The sequence below is a fragment of the Oryzias melastigma genome, linkage group LG11 (genome assembly GCF_002922805.2).
Source record: "Oryzias melastigma strain HK-1 linkage group LG11, ASM292280v2, whole genome shotgun sequence".
Classification (NCBI taxonomy): domain Eukaryota; kingdom Metazoa; phylum Chordata; class Actinopteri; order Beloniformes; family Adrianichthyidae; genus Oryzias; species Oryzias melastigma.
In genome coordinates this window covers 8,583,023-8,600,975 of record NC_050522.1, presented here as the reverse complement: position 1 = coordinate 8,600,975, position 17,953 = coordinate 8,583,023, and the positions used below count along the sequence as shown (strand labels likewise).

The following is a 17,953-nucleotide window of genomic DNA, read 5'->3' as shown; positions in this document are numbered from 1 at the left end:
TATTCCTGCCTTTTTATTGTTCACAATTATGTTTAAAAAATGAGGGTTTTAAAGTTTTAAAATTTGGCATTCTGCTCACTTTTTGGACTATTTTGGCATTTACTGAGATTTTTTAGGCTGGTATGGAGTCTCGCTAAAATTTCAGATACATGCTAGCTGTTTTGGCTTATTTAGGCTTTTCATGTTTAGTTTTTTTTTAGGCTGTTTCGGAGTTAGGCTAATATTTACATGCTAGCTGTTTTGGCTTTTCTTTAGTTTTTTAGGCTAATTTGGTATTTAGCTGATATTTTAGCTGGTTAGCAGCTTCAGCATCTTCAGCTTTTAGCTCTAGCACCTTCAGCTGCCAAATTCAGCTTACAGCATTCACACTATAACACACGTGGCCAACATGAATTTCATTTAGTTTTTGTGCTTGATCGCACTTAAAATATGTGCAAATAAAATAAAGCAAAAATAGAACCCTTTAGAATAATATCTGCCCAAATGAAAGGTCAATATTTTCAATAAAACCTCAAATATTGAAGAATTATTCAAATTTGTATTTAGATTTGTGAACGATCTAAGACAGGAAATGAAAATACAGTTCAGCAGGACATTCATATAATAAATATTTTACATTTTTCTGTTGAAATTGATAAGATTACCTTTGATTATTTACGTAAAATTGTGTCAAACAGCGTTCAGCTGTCAGCTTTGCTGTTCTAAACCTGAACACCGGAAGTAACTTTACACATTATCGGCGATGTCGCCATTTTGTCTGATGTCACCATAAAAATAGTCTATTTACAGAAATCAAAAGTGTTGAAAAATCAAACACATAAGAAACCGGAAAAGGAAGGTACTAGAGGACATCACTGATTGGACAATGATGTTGGATTTCTGTTTTTCAATGTCCGCTCCCTAATAAAAGTTTATGATTAGTACGGAACGTATCCAGAATCGCTTCATACTAAATAACTTTTGGTTGAAATGATGGACAAACGTCATCATCCGATCAGGGATGTTCACGAGTTTCTTCTTTTGTTTCATTTTGTTTAGCATTTCATATTGTTTTCTGGGAATCACATTTGTTTAACAAATGTTTTTTCTTTTCACAGAAACCAGAAAAGGGACTTCACTGAAGATAACAACATCTAGCATCACATTTTGTTGAAATGATGGACAAATATCATCATCCATCCGCGATGTCCCATAGCGATGTACCCTTTTCTACTTTCTTCTTGTCTTTTTTTAAATTGTTTTTTTTTTTATTTTGCTTTAATTTCTAAAATACAGTATTGCTTTTTATAGTTTTTTGCATTTTTAAATAGTTTTTTGTAACTTTTAACATATTTTTTTGTGTTGAGTGATTTGTTTGACCTTCAGGGCCACCGTACATCTCCCCTCTTGTTCCCTCTTTCCTCCTCAGACGCTGTTTCTCTTCAGACTGACTGAAAGCCCCTGTGAACAAACAGTGGGTGCACGCCAGTCTAAATAAAGGGCAGTTTTGGAGCTATGGTCAAAAATGTCTCCTTGTCCCCCCCCCCTTTACTCCTAATATTTTTGCACTTTCTTTTCCATCTCTCTCTGCCCAGGGACTGCACATGTTTTCATCCTCCCCTCACTTCCACTAAAACAGTAAAGAATGAAAGAACTTCTGGTGGTAAAAACAAAACCAACGTGTCCCTTTGTCATTTTTCCAGCTCCAGCTTTTCAGCTGTCGAACCGCAGTGTTGAATAAATCCTCTGTCGAGAGCTTCAACTCAGCTGTGTTATCAATTAATCAAATTAATCAAGACTGGAGGAAGTTCTGCAGGATCCAGCCGACTGAGAGGCTGCATTAATGTTCAAGTGATGGAAACCCCACAAGTAATAATCACAAAGAACAAACACAGCGATGATGGAAGATCCTGCAGAGTTGCTCCAGGTTTGTCTGCGCTTACATTCAATTCAAGTGTTTGCAATGTTAAAAAGGGAGTTTAGCATTCATAGAATCAACAAGACTGACCTGGAAAGATGACTAATTCATTCATTTAACAATTGAAACTCTAACCCTTGTTTGATCACCCTAACTTAGTATTTTCAAAATCCATCATGAGAAACATTTACCAATCGACTCAAAATGGTCTGAAATGTGCTCCTAAATAGATTCTGGAGGGACGATTTCCAGGTTTCACACAAAGATTTTGCCACTCGTTTTGATGAAAACCTTTTTTTGCTTATAGCTTTTGAAGGTTGGAGAGACTTGGAAACTCTGGGGCTAAGTTGGGGCCAATATGATTTGAAATCCAAACAAAACATATTGGTGTTTTTGGCCAAATGAAATGTAAATGTCTGAAACTTTTTGCTATTTTAAAATAAACGTAATTATTCTCACCCTCAAGTGTTCTGTTTTTTATGTTTCATAACCCATGATTTCCATTTTAAAACTTTTTTTTCAGTTTTAAATCTTTTTTTCACTTTCAACTCTTTTTTTTTTCATTTTCAGATCTCAAAATTTGAGTTTCAAAACCTTTGGCCCCATTGTGGAGGGGTGGGGCTAACACGAAGGACCAATCAAAATTGATGAGGTGGTAACTTCAGTCCCGGTGCATTCACTGACTCTGAGAGCTGTGATAATTACAGTCAGGAAATGGTTGTATTGTCTGTACTATCATATTGTGAAGTTGTGTAAAAAGCAGTTTTACATCGTACAAACTTAATGTTTGTCCTTAATGTTTTTGCCCTTCCCCTTCTTTTTTGTTTTTGTTTTTGTATTACATTAATAAACTATTGAAAATATCAAAACATACTTTCTTTGTTACAGAAAAAAAAAACCTCCTTTGTCTTTCTTAATGCAGCTTATAGTTCTGTGTGCCAAAATGACACGAGTTAAAAAAACATTCATTGATTCAGTGCCTTATTTAGTGCTATTCGTACAGAAAATATGAAATATGCTAATTGATATCACGACTAACTTTCACTACGAACAATTTTTACATTTGATCTCCTAAAACCAAAAACTGGGAGCCAAGGTACGATAGACACATTCTCACTCACAATTTGTCATATTTGGACGTATGGTTCACCTAAAACATCAAAAGGTATGATTTTGGGTGTCCCCAACATGTAGTTATTTGACGTGCTGGTTGTTCCCATTAAATCGTGGTTCCCCAACTTCTGGGCCACGAGCTGGTACTGGTCAGAGGGTTGCTTGGTACCGGGCCACAGCAGACCCCAACCCTCGGGACGCGAACCAAACCAGTACCAGGTTATGGTACTCGTTAACACAATGGTGTCAAACTCAACCTTAGGGCCGCACAAGATAAACATTTATTGAACTCTCTAAAACAATTTTTTTTGGTTTTAAAAATGTAACTTTTTAACAAAATTAAGGACTAGATCTATAGCATTACCTGCAATAATGCTAACTGCGCCCAAGACAAAATGTAGTTGTTGTAATAAGAGATATTTGTTGTTTTGGGGGTATTTTAAGGGGCGTTTCTAAAAATAGGACTTCTAACCAAGTGACACAGTGAATATTTTATGAAGCCACATATCTTCATCCTTCAAAATAAGAGCGGCTAAGACAAAAGCTCAACTCTGGCCGTACGCATTTAGATAATTATGTGTGATTAATCACTTCCTTGTGTTTTTCAAACTATTATCAAACTATTTTTGTCCTTGTTTACCTTTATTATCCTGCAGGAATCAGACACGCTTATGAGCAACAACAAAGAGGAGCTACTTCAGAAAATAATAACTAGTTTTTCTTTATCGTAAGTGACGTTGAAATTGTCTGACTTTAGCTCTGCTTTTAGTGATTCTGAGAACACGGAAATGTTTGTAACTTTAACTGGACAGAAAAGATCTTCTGCAGATCTACCTCTCATCACAGTCGTGGAAAACTAGCGTTGGCATTAGCATAAATTAGAAGAAGAAAATCTTAAATACCCTCATGATCAAACAACCAGCATTCAGTGAAGTTCCTGTAACTTTCGTCTAACTATGACCGGGTTATCAGAGAGAAATAATCCACGACTCGTTTAATGTTGATTTTGGGGAAGCAGCTGTGGAGTGTTCTGCAGACAGGAATACTGATGTTAATTTAAGAGGGAAAAACAAATACAACCAGGTAGGACATTTATCAAGTAAATATTTTACTGATTTCTGTTACAATTGGTTCTTTTACCTTTCATTATTTATGTTAAATTGCAGTAAACAGCGCTCAGTTGTTAGCTTTGCCGTTCTAAACTGTAAACCGAAGTCACTCAGCACATGACCGCGGATGTGTGACGTCACGTGAAAAAGGTCTAATATTTTGTTTGTTTGTGGAATTGTGTCTTAATTTCAATAATGTAACTTTTTAAATTATTATTATTTGTTTTGTTCATTAATTGTCACAATATTTTTGTGAATTGTAGACGTGATTTGCCCTTTAGGGCTGCCGTAGAGATGGGATGAACTCTCGCCAGGTGTGGGCTGTTGCCATGGCGTTCCATCCATCAGATGACTCGCCGCGGCCTCACCAGCGACGGAGGGCGTTTCGCACTGAGAGTGACTGGAAAGCGCAGCGCTCCATCCGGCTGCCACCCACCTGTCCCACCCTCCAGGAATGCACGGCCTGCGTGCGATGCAGACTGTCACTCCCATGTGAGCTGCTGCAATCATTCCTGTTGGCGTTGATTTTCCATCGAGCAGCAGGAGTTTCTAATCCAGCCGTATCCACGGATGTAATTTTGACAAATATCAGTGACATTTCGTCTCTCTCATGGTGCTTTGATATGATTACTTTATCCTCCATGGTTCCAACCACTTTCTCTGTGTTGGAGAATATTATTCTGCATTGTTGGAAATGTCACCGTCATCATCAGTGACACAAAAAAAACAGCTCCATCCTTTTTCACCTATATTCCCGCTCCGCAGCAACTGTACATACAAATGAGCGGGCCTCCCTGGCTGCAACTCTTAGCAACTGTTGCTATGTGTAATGTTGTTGAACTCCACCTCTCGCTGGCTCTTCAAACGTGAATGACTAATCCATGGCGGAGCACACTGAAAGCTCTTCGGAAGGGACCTGGAGCAGCTCGAGGCCCCCCATGACCCTCTCCTGGATGTTTCCTCATTACTTTATAATGTATTCACGCTTATGCTTCCATGGCGCTCGCCCTGGCCTCGTAATGGGAGGAAGCAGTGAGCTGCTCCAAAAAGCCTGGTCCAATTTGCACTTCATTTTATTAACAGAGAAAAAAAATAAATAAAAAATGCCAGCCCAGCTTCTGGTAGTGCCTTGCCAAAGCTCACCAGGCTCCGGCTTGCACTGCCGATGTGACGACAGGATAGAGTGTCTCGGCATCAGTGGGGTACCTCCGCTGGCCCCCGGGAGATGCTGTCATTATGCATGTTTGCAGTCATGGGAGCTGAATGCCTCGGTTGAAAGGGAGGGGAAGAAACGGAGAATGTTTCGGCTCCTCTGCGGTGTTTTGAGCTCTCTGAAATGCATGCGCTATCATGGCTGTGTTGTGTTTACCACAGCAGGAGGCAAACACAGAGTTACAGAGGAGAGGCGCGGAAACAGCGCACACAGTAAAATGAGCAAAATACATATATTGGGCCTCTCTGTATTCACTGCACACAAACAGAGAAGAGAGGAGAGCTCATTTCAATATAAATGGAAGACAAGCAGGGAGTGTGTGCCTTCATATCAGCATTTGAACTTTTTTTTTTTTTAATACTCTCCTCATGGAAATATCCAGCAGAAGCCCTGAGAGGAGTTTTGCCGGGAAGTCAGGATGTCAATGTTAATTTTCTTGCCGTTGCTAAGGAGACTCTTTCTCTCACAGAGGGCTCGGTTTCCTCCCCCATGGTCACCACGCTTTCAGTCAAAGGAGCCTTTCTGTTTCCAGCCGTCTCCCCGTGCAATCAGACACTGAGGAACATCTCTGCATGGAGGGACCGGGAGACCCCAACATCTGGGGACTGTATTGATTTCCACTGCTTATTTAGCACACTGTGATGATCATGTCCATGGATTTCTGATGGCAGGTTGTGGATGTTGGTTTTGAAGACAAAAAAATCATTTTGAAACTTTAAGAAGAAGAAAATGAGGCTAAATATTTAAGTTTGGTTAGTGACAACAGGAAATCAGTGAATGGAATCAGCCGCCATTGTCACCTCTGCAGCTGCCTCTGTTTATCATCCAACACATCAGGAGCTGCACGGCCACAGAAAACACCCTCCTAATCCCCCAGTTAGCATCACCTTCAAATGCAGTGGTGTTGGTAAAAACATTTATTTGTACATTTTTAGTGATAAACAACCAAAGAAGTGAGCAAATTCTCATTTTTTTCAACTCAAAATTCAGAAAATTTAGCAACAATTATTTATATATTTAAAAATGAACAAATTGAACTCCTTCAAGCCTGAATTTATTGTAAAAAATAAAAAAAAAAAAACATTTTTTTCATTCAAGATGATATAAAATGTAATGAAGTGCTGAAGAGAAGAGAAATGAAATGCGGAAATGTCAACATTACAGATAGAAATATTAGAGCAGTGTTGGTACGGACCGTTCATAAATGAATAAAAGTATTGCATTTTTACAAATCTGACAGAGGGAATTACAGCATATTAATGCAGAGTAGATAAAACTACACAAAATATTGCAAAAAATAGATTTTATTTCATTTTTCTAAACACTGTGGTACACTTTAAAAGCATTATTTTTTATTAAAAAAACATAAATTTTACACAAATTTGGAAACTAAAAAACAATCATTTTTAATAAAACTAAAAATGCAGAAAATTTCCAAATAATTATAAAAAAAAAACATTCTTCAATCCCCTTGTTGTTTTATCATCTAAGGGTCATTTGTAACAGCTTTATTATCTTTATTTTCACAAATAAAAACCTTCATACATTGTTTAACATCATGAAAATAATTCAGAATCAACCCTTCGAATGAAAAGCTTTAGAGGAAGAAATAAATTCAGGAAATTATTACACAAAAATTTAATAAACTCATTTATTTGTGTCAATTAAAACTAGTTAACGTGTATGTAATCACTCTTTAATTAACAATTACTTTAGTTGTAGTTCCTTAATGATGGTATAGTAATGATGGTAAAGCACACAGTAGTGGCTAAGTAGTCCTCAATATTTCACAAAAGTACGTGCTGCATCATCGTAGGGAGTGATTACTGCTTTAACCAGTGCATCATGTAGTGTTTTCCTCCGAGGATCCACCACTTTCTGCAGCCTTTCTCTCAACGTTTGACAATAACAAACCCGCCAGCTTCATTATGCACACAGAACACATACAGAATGTCAGCTGCAGCTCCCAGTTAACATGAAAATTGAGCCAGCCTTTAAGACTTTCTCCTAAGTGCATGCAAGCCGGCAATAAAGTTGCTGGCTGAGGGCTAAACAGGGAAAAGACAAAAATGACAGGGATTTCACCAAAGAATCCTTTTAACAGGCCACTGACACATGAATGGGGGCAAAGTGAGAGAAAAGAGAGGAGAGGGTCTGAGGGAGGGAGATGAGGAAAAAAAAGAGTAGACAACCAATTTGGGAGTAATGCAACTAAAAACTGACAAGTGTAATTTCATCCATCTGGGCCGATGTGTAAAAAGCACTGCTCAGAACATTCCCCATGATTCCCCCCCTGATTGATCTTCCCCCGGTCTGAAACACCTATTATTAGCCACGAGCCTAATAGCACCAGGATGGCTCAGCGCTCTCCCAGGGGCCAATTCTCCGGTCATCTGCCCCTCACTCACCACAGCTGTGGAAACCAACCAACGGAGAGAGGAGACGGGGGGAGCAGGAGATGGAGCTGCCAAGAGGGGATGGAGGTGTACCTAATGGGTGGGGAGGGGGCGAGATGAAGAAGTGGGAGCCAGAGAGTTGGGGTTAGGGTTGAAGGGGGGGAAGAGGAGAAACGGGGAGGAAGATGAGGAGGAAGAATCATGGGGGACAAAGAGTTATTATGAGCATATAATTTACTTTTTTAATTGTTTTCTCACATAAATTATGACAAACTTCACAGAAAATAATATTTTTTTTAGTTTTATATCAGTAAAAAAAGTCCGCTTTGAATCCAAATTAAAGCTTCTACATTTTATTATTAATATTTCCTCTTTGAGCTCCTACAATTAATAAATTTGAACTAATTTAACAAACAATTCAACTGTTGAAAATATCAGCTCACGTCTAAATATTCAAACAAATACAGTGAATATTTAAATATGCTGCCGGGCCTGAAACATTTTGTGGGCCTTTTGTAATGATTTTTGCAGTAGATGAAAGCTCAGGGGTCTTCTGTTAATCAGCCTCTTTGATGGAGTGAGGCCTAATGCATTTTCAAGGGTGGTGGTGGTGTCAGCATTCACCTTTACCTCACCAGAGTGACCTGAAACATGAAAAAGGAGTAATATTAAAAGATGAAGGCCTACACTGTTAAAGCCAAATAAATTGTAGTTATTAGAGAAATGATCTGCTGCTTCAAAAAAAATCATAAAATTGCTTTATATTAACTGACTTTAAATTAAATTTAAATGTGGAATTATTTTGGATTTAATCTTATCTTCGAAATGATGCTTTAATCACGGAATTTTATGAAAATTAAGATTTTTTTTATTTATTAAAGTGTTAATTTGGAAAAAACGGTTGGTTTTAAAAACATTTTAAAATAATAATATATATTTTGGGATCTGATCCAATGAAATGTTTTTTTTTATTTGAGGAAGAAATTAAGCTCCTGTAATTACAAAAAAAATGAATGTGAATTTACCTGTAAGAACAAATGGTTTTAGCCTCATTTCCGGGCAGAATTCTCCTCAAGGTGCGGCACAAAGGTGCGCAACAAGCTCCTGATCAGCTCCTGAGACGCGCGTGGGAAAGACGCACAGGTGTGACTGCACCTTTCTCCTCGCCTTTCTTCCACTTCATTTCACGCTGAGCTCTTAAATTTCAAGCCTTTTTTTACTTTGCAGGAAGCCTTGACCACTGTGTGCTGCAGGAGAGGCGTGCATTGTAAGAGTCTGCGCTCTGAGGAACAATTTGCACATTTTTTGCGCTGAAATTTGACTCTACAGTATTTCATTTTTTATCTTTAAAAATGGAAATCCGTATTTTTAATGCACTGAAACGCATTTGTAGAAGATAAAACATTTTATGCAGGATGCTCTGATTTATTTAGGCTGTGAAGGCCTCGTGGAGGCAGGAAAATATAGAAATTTTAAAGATAAAATGAATTTAAAAAGTCTGCGTTTTGTGTTTGTTTATAAAATAACACAACAATAATTTATGTTATGGTAATTTGGTTTTGGTAGCAACAAAAACTGTTTTAGATGCTTTTAAATTATTTAAAGTCCAGCACAAAAATACATTTTTCGTGCTCTATTGATGAACCCGATGTTTAACCTGTTGCCGTGGTTACGGCTGGTGCTGATGGCAGTAAACTCCTCTCTGTGATGCTCTGCTCTTTTCCCCGCTGTGACAGCTATCTGTTCATTTGTGCCGAATGGTTAAACATTTCACGAGTTTGCTTAATGCTCCTCGTCGTCAAGTATTCTCTCTTGATTTCTGCCACACCACCTCACCACCCCCGCTCTCGCGCTCTTTCTTTCCTTCCTTCCATCCCTCTTTCTCGTCCTCTCAGATGAAAAGGCAGCTCTAATTATTCCTGGAGGTCGGGGGAAATAAATGATTGTCTTTGAAGTACAGGCCCGGGCTTTGGACTCAACTGTTGGGGATAAAACTTAAAAATAATAATAATGATGATAACCCCAGGAGTATCTTTGTTTGTCCTCTTTGTTTAATGGTACATTTTTTTCAGTTTACTCCGTTTTTTGTATTTTTTTACTAATTCGTTTCAATGGCTTTCAAACTGGAAAATGGAAATGTTGCTCCTGCCCTCTATTTGGGCGGTAGCGTCCTGGCAACAGAGCAATTTTCTATCATCAGGGATAAACGGCATCGAACAGTACATTCTGATAAAAAAAGGGGGGGGTATGATTGCTGGCCTTCCTGTCTGTCATCTACCGACCAAATCCTCTCCTTCAAGACCGACCACTGTGCTGTCAGACCTAATAATGCTGCGTATTAAGTCGAAAGAGGAAAAGAGGGGAACTGTGCTGAACCCTGGCCCTCTCTGGAGACATATAGTCACAAATTCTGATTCAGATGATTTTTTTCCTACTTCGTGATTGTGCGCAAAATGATTGAGTTTTGGACAGAATTCTAATAAAATCAAAATATATGCGCGTAATGGCGCGCAACAAATGTCCCAAACATTTATCTTTTCCCTATTGTTGACATTGTTCCGAGCATTTCTCCTGCGTTTGTCTTCTTTTAAGGAACACCCGAAGGGGATGGGGTGTCTCATAGGTCATGTGTAGCTACAGCCAATAAAAAAGGGCGACAAGAGAAACAAGCAGTCCTAATTAAGCCAGGAGCCTCGAGATGGACCAGTGCGGCTTCAGCTGCAACAAATTAAATCCATTAGTCCACGAGAGGCTGTGAAGACTCACCTTGCACAGCTCTGCTTGTTTATGGTCATTTAGCTGCTCTAGCACCACACTACTCCGGGTCCATCTGAAGGCCCTTTCCTCTGCACCTGGGGTCCATGCATATGCCAATGTGGCTTTTTACGCAGGGGCATAATACGCTGATTTATCATGCAAAGCTTATTGTAAACACCCTCAGCCTGAGTGCGCGTGGATTTTCTTTATGACAAAACCATAATAATTCATCTTGGTGTAGTTACACGCTTTTGCAAATCACATCAAAGCTCGACACGACTGGATGTACATTAGGAAGCTGTGCGCAATTTGTGCGCGTAAAGGCGCAGCGCCGTCATTTAGATGGATTTTGATGGCGCATTTTTCATGGTGGTGTCTATGTTAAAGAGAGGGCAAAACGTAATTTTTGCTAGACTATTTTGACAGGTGTGTTTGTTGCGCTTGTTCTGCCAAAACGCAAAACCGGAGAGCAGAGGACGCCGGACCAAAGAGGCAGAAACAGATGAAAAAGGCGGGCAAGTTGACCAGAACTTCTGCGTCTCTATCTGCAGAGTCAACTCCAGAAAAGCCAAGTTTAACACCTGAACATCAATGAAATGTCAAAACAGGAACAACAGAAATGAGACATTGAAAATGAAGTATCATAATGAACGAATGCATCAGAATACGTGAAGCTTATTCCATCTCATTTGTCAACTAAATGAAATGCTGAATATTCTCCGTTTTCAGGGGAAACCCCGGACCCGCGCGGCCCCAGCGGTGGGACACTGGAGTGATTTTAGAGAGTCATTCATCAGCGTTTATAAGACAGCTGGAAATAAAGACCACTTCTGTTAAACCACCACAGCCATTGATTGAGCTGAAGGTCAATCATCTACTTAGGGACAAAGTGATTTCTGGATTTGCAACTGTTCATTTTGTGATTGACATTTGGACGATCCCAAATGTGAAATGAGTTCTTCTCGGAATGAGGTTATGAACTAATAGAACGCGAGATTATTGGTCAGTGATTTTCAAACAAAAAATTACTTTTAAATATTTAATAACATTTTAATTTTTGGAAATATTTACCAATAAGATGCGGTTTTTTTGTTTGTTTTTTGTTTTGTTTTTTTGCCTTATTTGACATTCTTTCAAAGCACATCCCTCCTTTCAACACTTCATGTCCATTGCGCGCAAAAGAACCACCAACACGCCCCTCTCCTCGTCCATCTGCACCCTCCGACCCGCAACTTGTGGCGCACGCAACAAAAAAAGAAGGAAAAAATAAAGAGGAGGATGTATCGCTTAATCGAGCCCCTCTGCGGGGTTTGAAAGCCCGCAGGGAAACGGCCAGAATCCCTGCAAAGCATGTATGTCTTTGTAGTGGCGCTCAAAGGCGATTAGAAAAGGTAAAGGATCTGGTTTCTCCGCTGCGTGTCCAAGTGGAACGCGGGCATGCATGGGAACTGGCCACTGTGATAGATCACTGAAGGGTGACCGAGGTGTCTAGACTCATGCAAGGCCACTGCGAGCTTTCAAACGCGAGGCAATAAAATCAAACTCTTACCTCCTTTGCTCTCCAGAAAACAATATTCCCAAATAAAAAATCTAGCGCGCATGAACCAATCCGTCTGGGAGTCTTCTGCTCTCATCCCCGCCTCAGTGCTCCTCTCCGGGTCCGCTGCTGTAAAATGATTATCCTGCTGGGTTGTGCACTTTTAAATCCCACAAAGTAAATAACAACCGTAAGCTGACGATAATAGCAAGGTACCAAGTTCTTGTTTCAGAAAAGGAGAAAATTGAAACTAAACGCTGCATTTAGACAACCATTTTTGATAAGAGGATAATTGAGGCCACACTGGTGTATAATTATGGGATAATTTATGCTATATCCACTTTTATTCCACCCTCCCAAAATAAAATCCAGTCCATAATCATTACAGGCGAATTGTTCTTAATTTTATAGCTGCAATTTGAGTAAAGTGTGGCCGCTAATCAAATAGGTTTTCATAGTAACTTGATTGCAGCCATAATTATTTTCCAACGCACATCCTTTTTTGGGGCGTAAAAACTCCAAATGCAGCAAAAAAAGAAACAGTTAAAGTGGTGAAATTAAGATTTTATTTTCGGAATCGAACATTTCACTCAAACGGGGTAATTTACACATATATGGAGGCCTCGAGCAGCACGGATGAAAGACACTGTCATTTTAGCTGGGGGTCCCCCCTTTTTCCTGCAAAATAACCTATTGTCCTTCAGGCATGTTGTTGTGTCAGGCGCGCCGTATTATGAATTGTCTGGAGATCTTTTAATCATATGGTCAATCAACCCTACTTGGGATATATGTTACTTTTTGGGTAGCTGGGGGAGGGGCCCTCTCATTAAGTCGGATCAAATTCTTTAACAAAAAATTATACATTTGGATAAAATGAAACACAATCAATAGATTGTTTTGCTTTTGATTCTAGATTTTACGCACAATAATGAGCCAATTTATGTACATTTAGATGTTTTTTTTTAATTCTGTAAAAAAAAATTGGAGCTTAATCTTTGTGTAGATTTTTCTCTAATGTTTAGGCTCCTCTGTGTAATTACTTCCTTGAAGCCTGCGGGGGGAGAAAATAAAGACTGCTGGCTCATCAGTCTCAGTCACTGTGTTGCGCATCGTGCGTAATTTAGTGATAAAGAAAAAAAACAGGCACCTCCAAAAGACCTGGTTTTGCGCGCGAAGCTTGTCTGTAGGAATTAGGCGTATTTCCCACCACACATTATTTCCCCCTGTAGTTGTGGTGGGAGCTGGTTAGGTGGGTTAACTCCAGCTCAAGTCTCCGTGAAACGTAGCGCTCTGATGACGTTGGCCTGGATGACCAATCGGCAGGCGCTGCCCTTTGGAGACAAACCATTTTACTTGTAGTGTCTGCATCAAGTCTAGAAGCAAGGGCTCAATTTTAACAGAATCTACCTTAAAAACACTCCCTTAACTTATGCCTACCTTCCAAGATTCTGCGTGAGAATATCGCGGGACAAGGTGGAGGGGAGGTGGGGATTAAAGACGCGTCTGGGAAAAATCGTGTGTTAACAGGAGAACATCTGCTCGCGGAGGAGAGGGGGAGAGACAAGAGCACAGCGAGAGAGAGGAGCCCGATTTGGTCTTGAGAGAGAGGGGGGTGAGTGCTCTCAAGGCAGGAAAATTCGATGATGACCATGACTACGATGGCTGACGGTCTGGAGACTCAGGACTCCTCTAAGTCTGCTTTCATGGAGTTTGGGCAGCAGTCGCACTCACAGCAGAGCTCCCCGTCGATGGCCGGCGGCCACTACCCGCTGCACTGTCTCCACTCCGGCTCACACGCGCACCACCAGCACGACAACAGCCCCTATTCCGGGAGCAACACCTACAACAGGTCGTTACCTTACCCTTACGTGAGCCATCCGCACCACAGCCCCTACTTGCCATCCTATCACAACAACACGGGCGGACAGACAAGGTTAGATGGCGCAGGTAAGGAACCCCATTTTGCGCCTCCACGCATCCACCGGCGCCTAACAGCAGCGGATCAAAGCTTTCTCTTTGCCAGCATTGTTGTCATGTCCAAGTCCCCGTACAACCGCCTCAGATTTGGAAGTGATCGTCGCAAACGCTGGACAAAAGCGTGCGTAAATGGCACCGGATGTTTGGAGATCCAGCCTTCTTTTTTTAATAGCCTTGCTGTTTAGCAATCCTGATACTTGTACACAAAAAATCCGATATGCGATCGTCTCTACCGTGCAATCCTCACCAACTACTCCTGAAAATTAGGCAGCCGCGCGCCATGAATGTTGTAATTAGCATTTAATTGACATATCATTACCGGCAATATTCGAAATATGACAACGTAAGAGGACTGTAGCTGCCACGGGGCTGGAAATGCTTGAAATCATTCAACGTTTCCACACTTAATTTTTACTTTTTAATCTTTCTATTTTCCTCAGATTCAACTCAAACTGATTTTGGCTCAGATTGACACGTTGCTGTTCGCTCGTGCGCAAAAACGAAATACAAGAGCGCAGCTTGGCTTTACGCGCGCCTTTTGATGAATAACCTTGTTTGTTTTTGTTGCAGAGCAGCAGAAAACGACAGTGATCGAAAACGGGGAGATTCGTTTTAACGGAAAAGGCAAGAAAATCCGCAAACCACGGACAATTTATTCCAGTTTGCAGCTTCAAGCACTGAACCATCGTTTCCAGCAAACACAGTACCTCGCTTTACCGGAGCGCGCCGAGCTGGCAGCCTCTCTGGGACTGACCCAAACGCAGGTATGGAGGGAGAAGCATGTCCTGCCTTGCACTCATTCATTTATCACCAGTTTAACCGATAGAAATATTAATTGTATTAGATTTTATTACGTATTTATTTATTTGATTTGTATTTTATGTAAATTTGACCGATCTTCCTGTTCTTTTCTGTAGGTAAAGATTTGGTTCCAGAATAAAAGGTCAAAGTTCAAGAAGCTGCTAAAGCAAGGCAGCAACCCCCACGAGAGTGACCCCATCCAGGGCTCCATGTCTCTGTCCCCGCGCTCCCCGACAATCCCCCCAATTTGGGACGTCTCGGCCTCTTCCAAAGGAGTAAACATGCCGGCCAACAGCTACATGCCCGGCTACTCTCACTGGTATTCATCCCCACATCAAGACTCAATGCAGAGATAGGCAGAATGCTCAAGAGGCCTACTGGTATAAGCTGCAAACGTTGACTGAGCGCATGCAGAGACTGGATGCTGCAGGAGCGATGCGCGCGCTCCTGCTGCTCTGCTGCAGGATCAGCCACAAACGAGAGGACTTACCCCCACCTTTTTGACATTTTTTTATTGATGGCTGTCCCGTGGGCTCACATCTGTTAAGCTTTCATTCATGTCAACATCTGAACATTAATATACCAAATATTAACACTGACGTTTTGGAGCAAAGACTGCGTAATGCTCCCCGTGCGCTCTGGTTACCTTTTGGGCACCTGACTGCCTTTTATCTTTTTTTTTCCTCTCCGACATGCAAGAATATGATCTGTCTGTAAATATGATCTGCGATTTTAGCTGTACATACACTTTTTATGTTTTGTCAGATTGAGTAAACCGTGCCTCAAACACGCGCCTGCTTGTTGCATGATTTCCCCCCTCGACAGTATTCATTTTTCAAGCCTTTTTCAGGCTTCTTATTGGGCCAACATCACATCAGAGCGGGCCTACTTCAATACAAGCTTATATCAGACAATGTGAGGCATAAGTTGATGACACATTGCTCTATGGAAGCCAGTTTGTATGAAACATTTCAAATAAACCCAGTGGGTGATGAAGATCTCTCCCATTTGGCCTGTATAGATTTATCAAATGAAGACCATGCAGAGGAAATCAACTTACCCTGTCTCCATTCACCTCGGAAGACATTTGCTCCAGGTCCAGCTTATCTTGTCATTTCACCCTCAGCTATTAGAAGTATTGACAAAATGTTTTCTCCCTTCTCTCCGTCCTAATGCGGGCGGTTAAATGCCAAGCTCCGCGGGATCGATGCTGAACAAAGCAGCCAGCTGCAGTGGCGTTCAATATGAAGGAGATATTTGGGACAATTTGAGGGGTTTTTATCCAAGTGAGGCTTTTTTCCCCCTTCCCCATTCTCATAAATGCAGGCATAATTAGGGTAATTTTTTGATGTAGCCCGCTGATTACAGCGTTTTTACCGTCAAAGATAATTACCTGTAATTTTCTACCACTTTTAATACTAAAAGGCATCTTTATTTGGATTTGAGGTAGCACAGATGGAACAAAAGGAGAAATTATTCCCTTATTCATATACAAATTGCTTAGAAGACTGAGCGCTCGGGATATTAGCTGAAATGAAATGACGCTGGAGAGAGAGAGAGAGAGAGAAAAAAGAAGGGTGGGGGGGCGTCATGCAGCTGTCAAGTCGCGGGTGTCCCACTGGTGTACATTCACCCCTGCTACCTGGGGGCCCCCGTCAGGCTGGGGGGTGAGGGGGCGGGGGTTATCTTTTTTTAAGGAGCCCAAACAGGAGTAAACATCATGAAGAGCAGAGAACTGAAGAAAGCTTTGATGCGCCTAGATAAAAAGTTCCTAATTTGATAGGAAAATGGATAGATAGATAGATAGATAGATAGATAGATAGATAGATAGATAGATAGATAGATAGATAGATAGATAGATAGATAGATAGATAGATAGATAGATAGATAGGGGGTGTGGTTGCATTAAAGGATCCACATTTCCAAGCGTCTCCCGTCATTTCAAGATTTACGCATCACTTCCTGCAGTTCTAACATAAAATTATTCGACCAAATTACTACATATTTTAATTTATAATATCTTCAGGGAACATCTACTTTATCTAAACCCCCATCCCTTCTAGAAAAGTTAAAGCAAAGCCTCTAAAATGCTCCAAATGCCGTTCTCGTGCTTACCTTTTCCCCCGCTTCTCCAGCACCAAGAAGCGCCAGCGCGCACGGCTTTCTTGCTGGTGGTTAAATAAGCAAATCCAGGTGGGAAAGTGTTTGCACACCGCAGTAAGCTCTTATATATTGCCTGCAAAATTAGCTGTTATTACTGTCACTGTTTAGTGATGGCGAGCTTTGGAAAAAAAAGCCCTCTGCAATCAAGAACCGAGCGCATCTTTGCAAATTATAGGTAATTGTCAATGTCCAGATTATGATAATGGAGGCCCTAATCCTGGAGAATAATTATTGTGGAGTGTTACAGTTGAAGCTGTCCAGTAAAGCTAACCGTCATTATTTAGACTCGATTTGCAAAAACGGGGGGAAAACTAGCTGAGTGGAAAATGTTCGGCTGGAAATGAACGGGGGGCTCTCTCAATATAATGGCACTATCAGTGTGTGTGTGTGTGTGTGTGTGTGTGTGTGTAGTCATGAGGAGGGATGGAGAGAGACATATAGTAGCAAACAAATGTTTTAAATCGTTTACGCATGAGATGTAAATTTCTGGGGTGACCTGCTCGCATTGTAATGACGGGGCTGGAGTTTACACTGCAGCAGAAATTGGCTGACGACAACAAAAGGAACTGGGGGAAGGGGGTGGGGTGCACGCCTGTCCGCATGCGCGCAGAGGGGCCACTCTGTCAGGTGGAAATGGTGACATGGGTCAGTGTGCGGGTCAGCAGGACTGAACCTGCGTGTTTCACAAAGACTTTTACGCACAAACGCGTTATATTATCCTCGAACATGCTCTCTCCTTTTTTGGCAAATTCAATTATTTTCAAATCCCCTGCGCCTTTTTTTAAGTGGAAACGCGCCTTTTGGAACGTCACAAACGCAAAGGAAAATAAAAAAGGGCGCGCGCGCAACCTTTCTCTGCCTCTTTTCTTTTTCAATTTACCTGGAAGGTGGGATGAGGCCGCAGGAGCGCGCCAGAGCCGCGGAGCCGGTCTACCCCCACAGGAATGCGGATTGTCTCAGATGTGCGTGCCGCTCCCCCTCGCCTCTTTC

At 41.0% G+C, this 17,953-nt stretch overlaps 1 protein-coding gene and 1 long non-coding RNA gene across 2 annotated transcripts; one reads left to right on the top strand and one right to left on the bottom strand.

Annotated features, from left to right (window-relative positions):
* Positions 1-5,675: 5,675 nt before the first annotated feature.
* LOC112161266 lies at positions 5,676-16,162 on the bottom strand. The gene is made up of 2 exons (XR_004948618.1): positions 15,861-16,162; positions 5,676-7,821 (listed from the first exon to the last, which is right to left on the bottom strand). It is a non-coding gene; the product is annotated as an uncharacterized LOC112161266 (long non-coding RNA).
* On the top strand, positions 13,663-15,592 carry dlx6a (distal-less homeobox 6a). Its single transcript, XM_024296322.1, has 3 exons — positions 13,663-13,969; positions 14,570-14,763; positions 14,917-15,592. Exons 1-3 carry the CDS (start codon positions 13,663-13,665, stop codon positions 15,154-15,156), a joined length of 741 nt encoding a protein of 246 aa, XP_024152090.1. The 3' UTR covers positions 15,157-15,592.
* Positions 16,163-17,953: the final 1,791 nt, after the last annotated feature.

Bases quoted from the DNA above. Each gene is read 5' to 3' on its own strand.
- dlx6a (XM_024296322.1), top strand. From the start codon at position 13,663: ATGATGACCATGACTACGATGGCTGACGGTCTGGAGACTCAGGACTCC. The intron at 13,970-14,569 runs GTAAGGAACCCC...TTTTTGTTGCAG, and splicing joins GACAAGGTTAGATGGCGCAG to AGCAGCAGAAAACGACAGTG. The intron at 14,764-14,916 runs GTATGGAGGGAG...TCTTTTCTGTAG, and splicing joins TGGGACTGACCCAAACGCAG to GTAAAGATTTGGTTCCAGAA.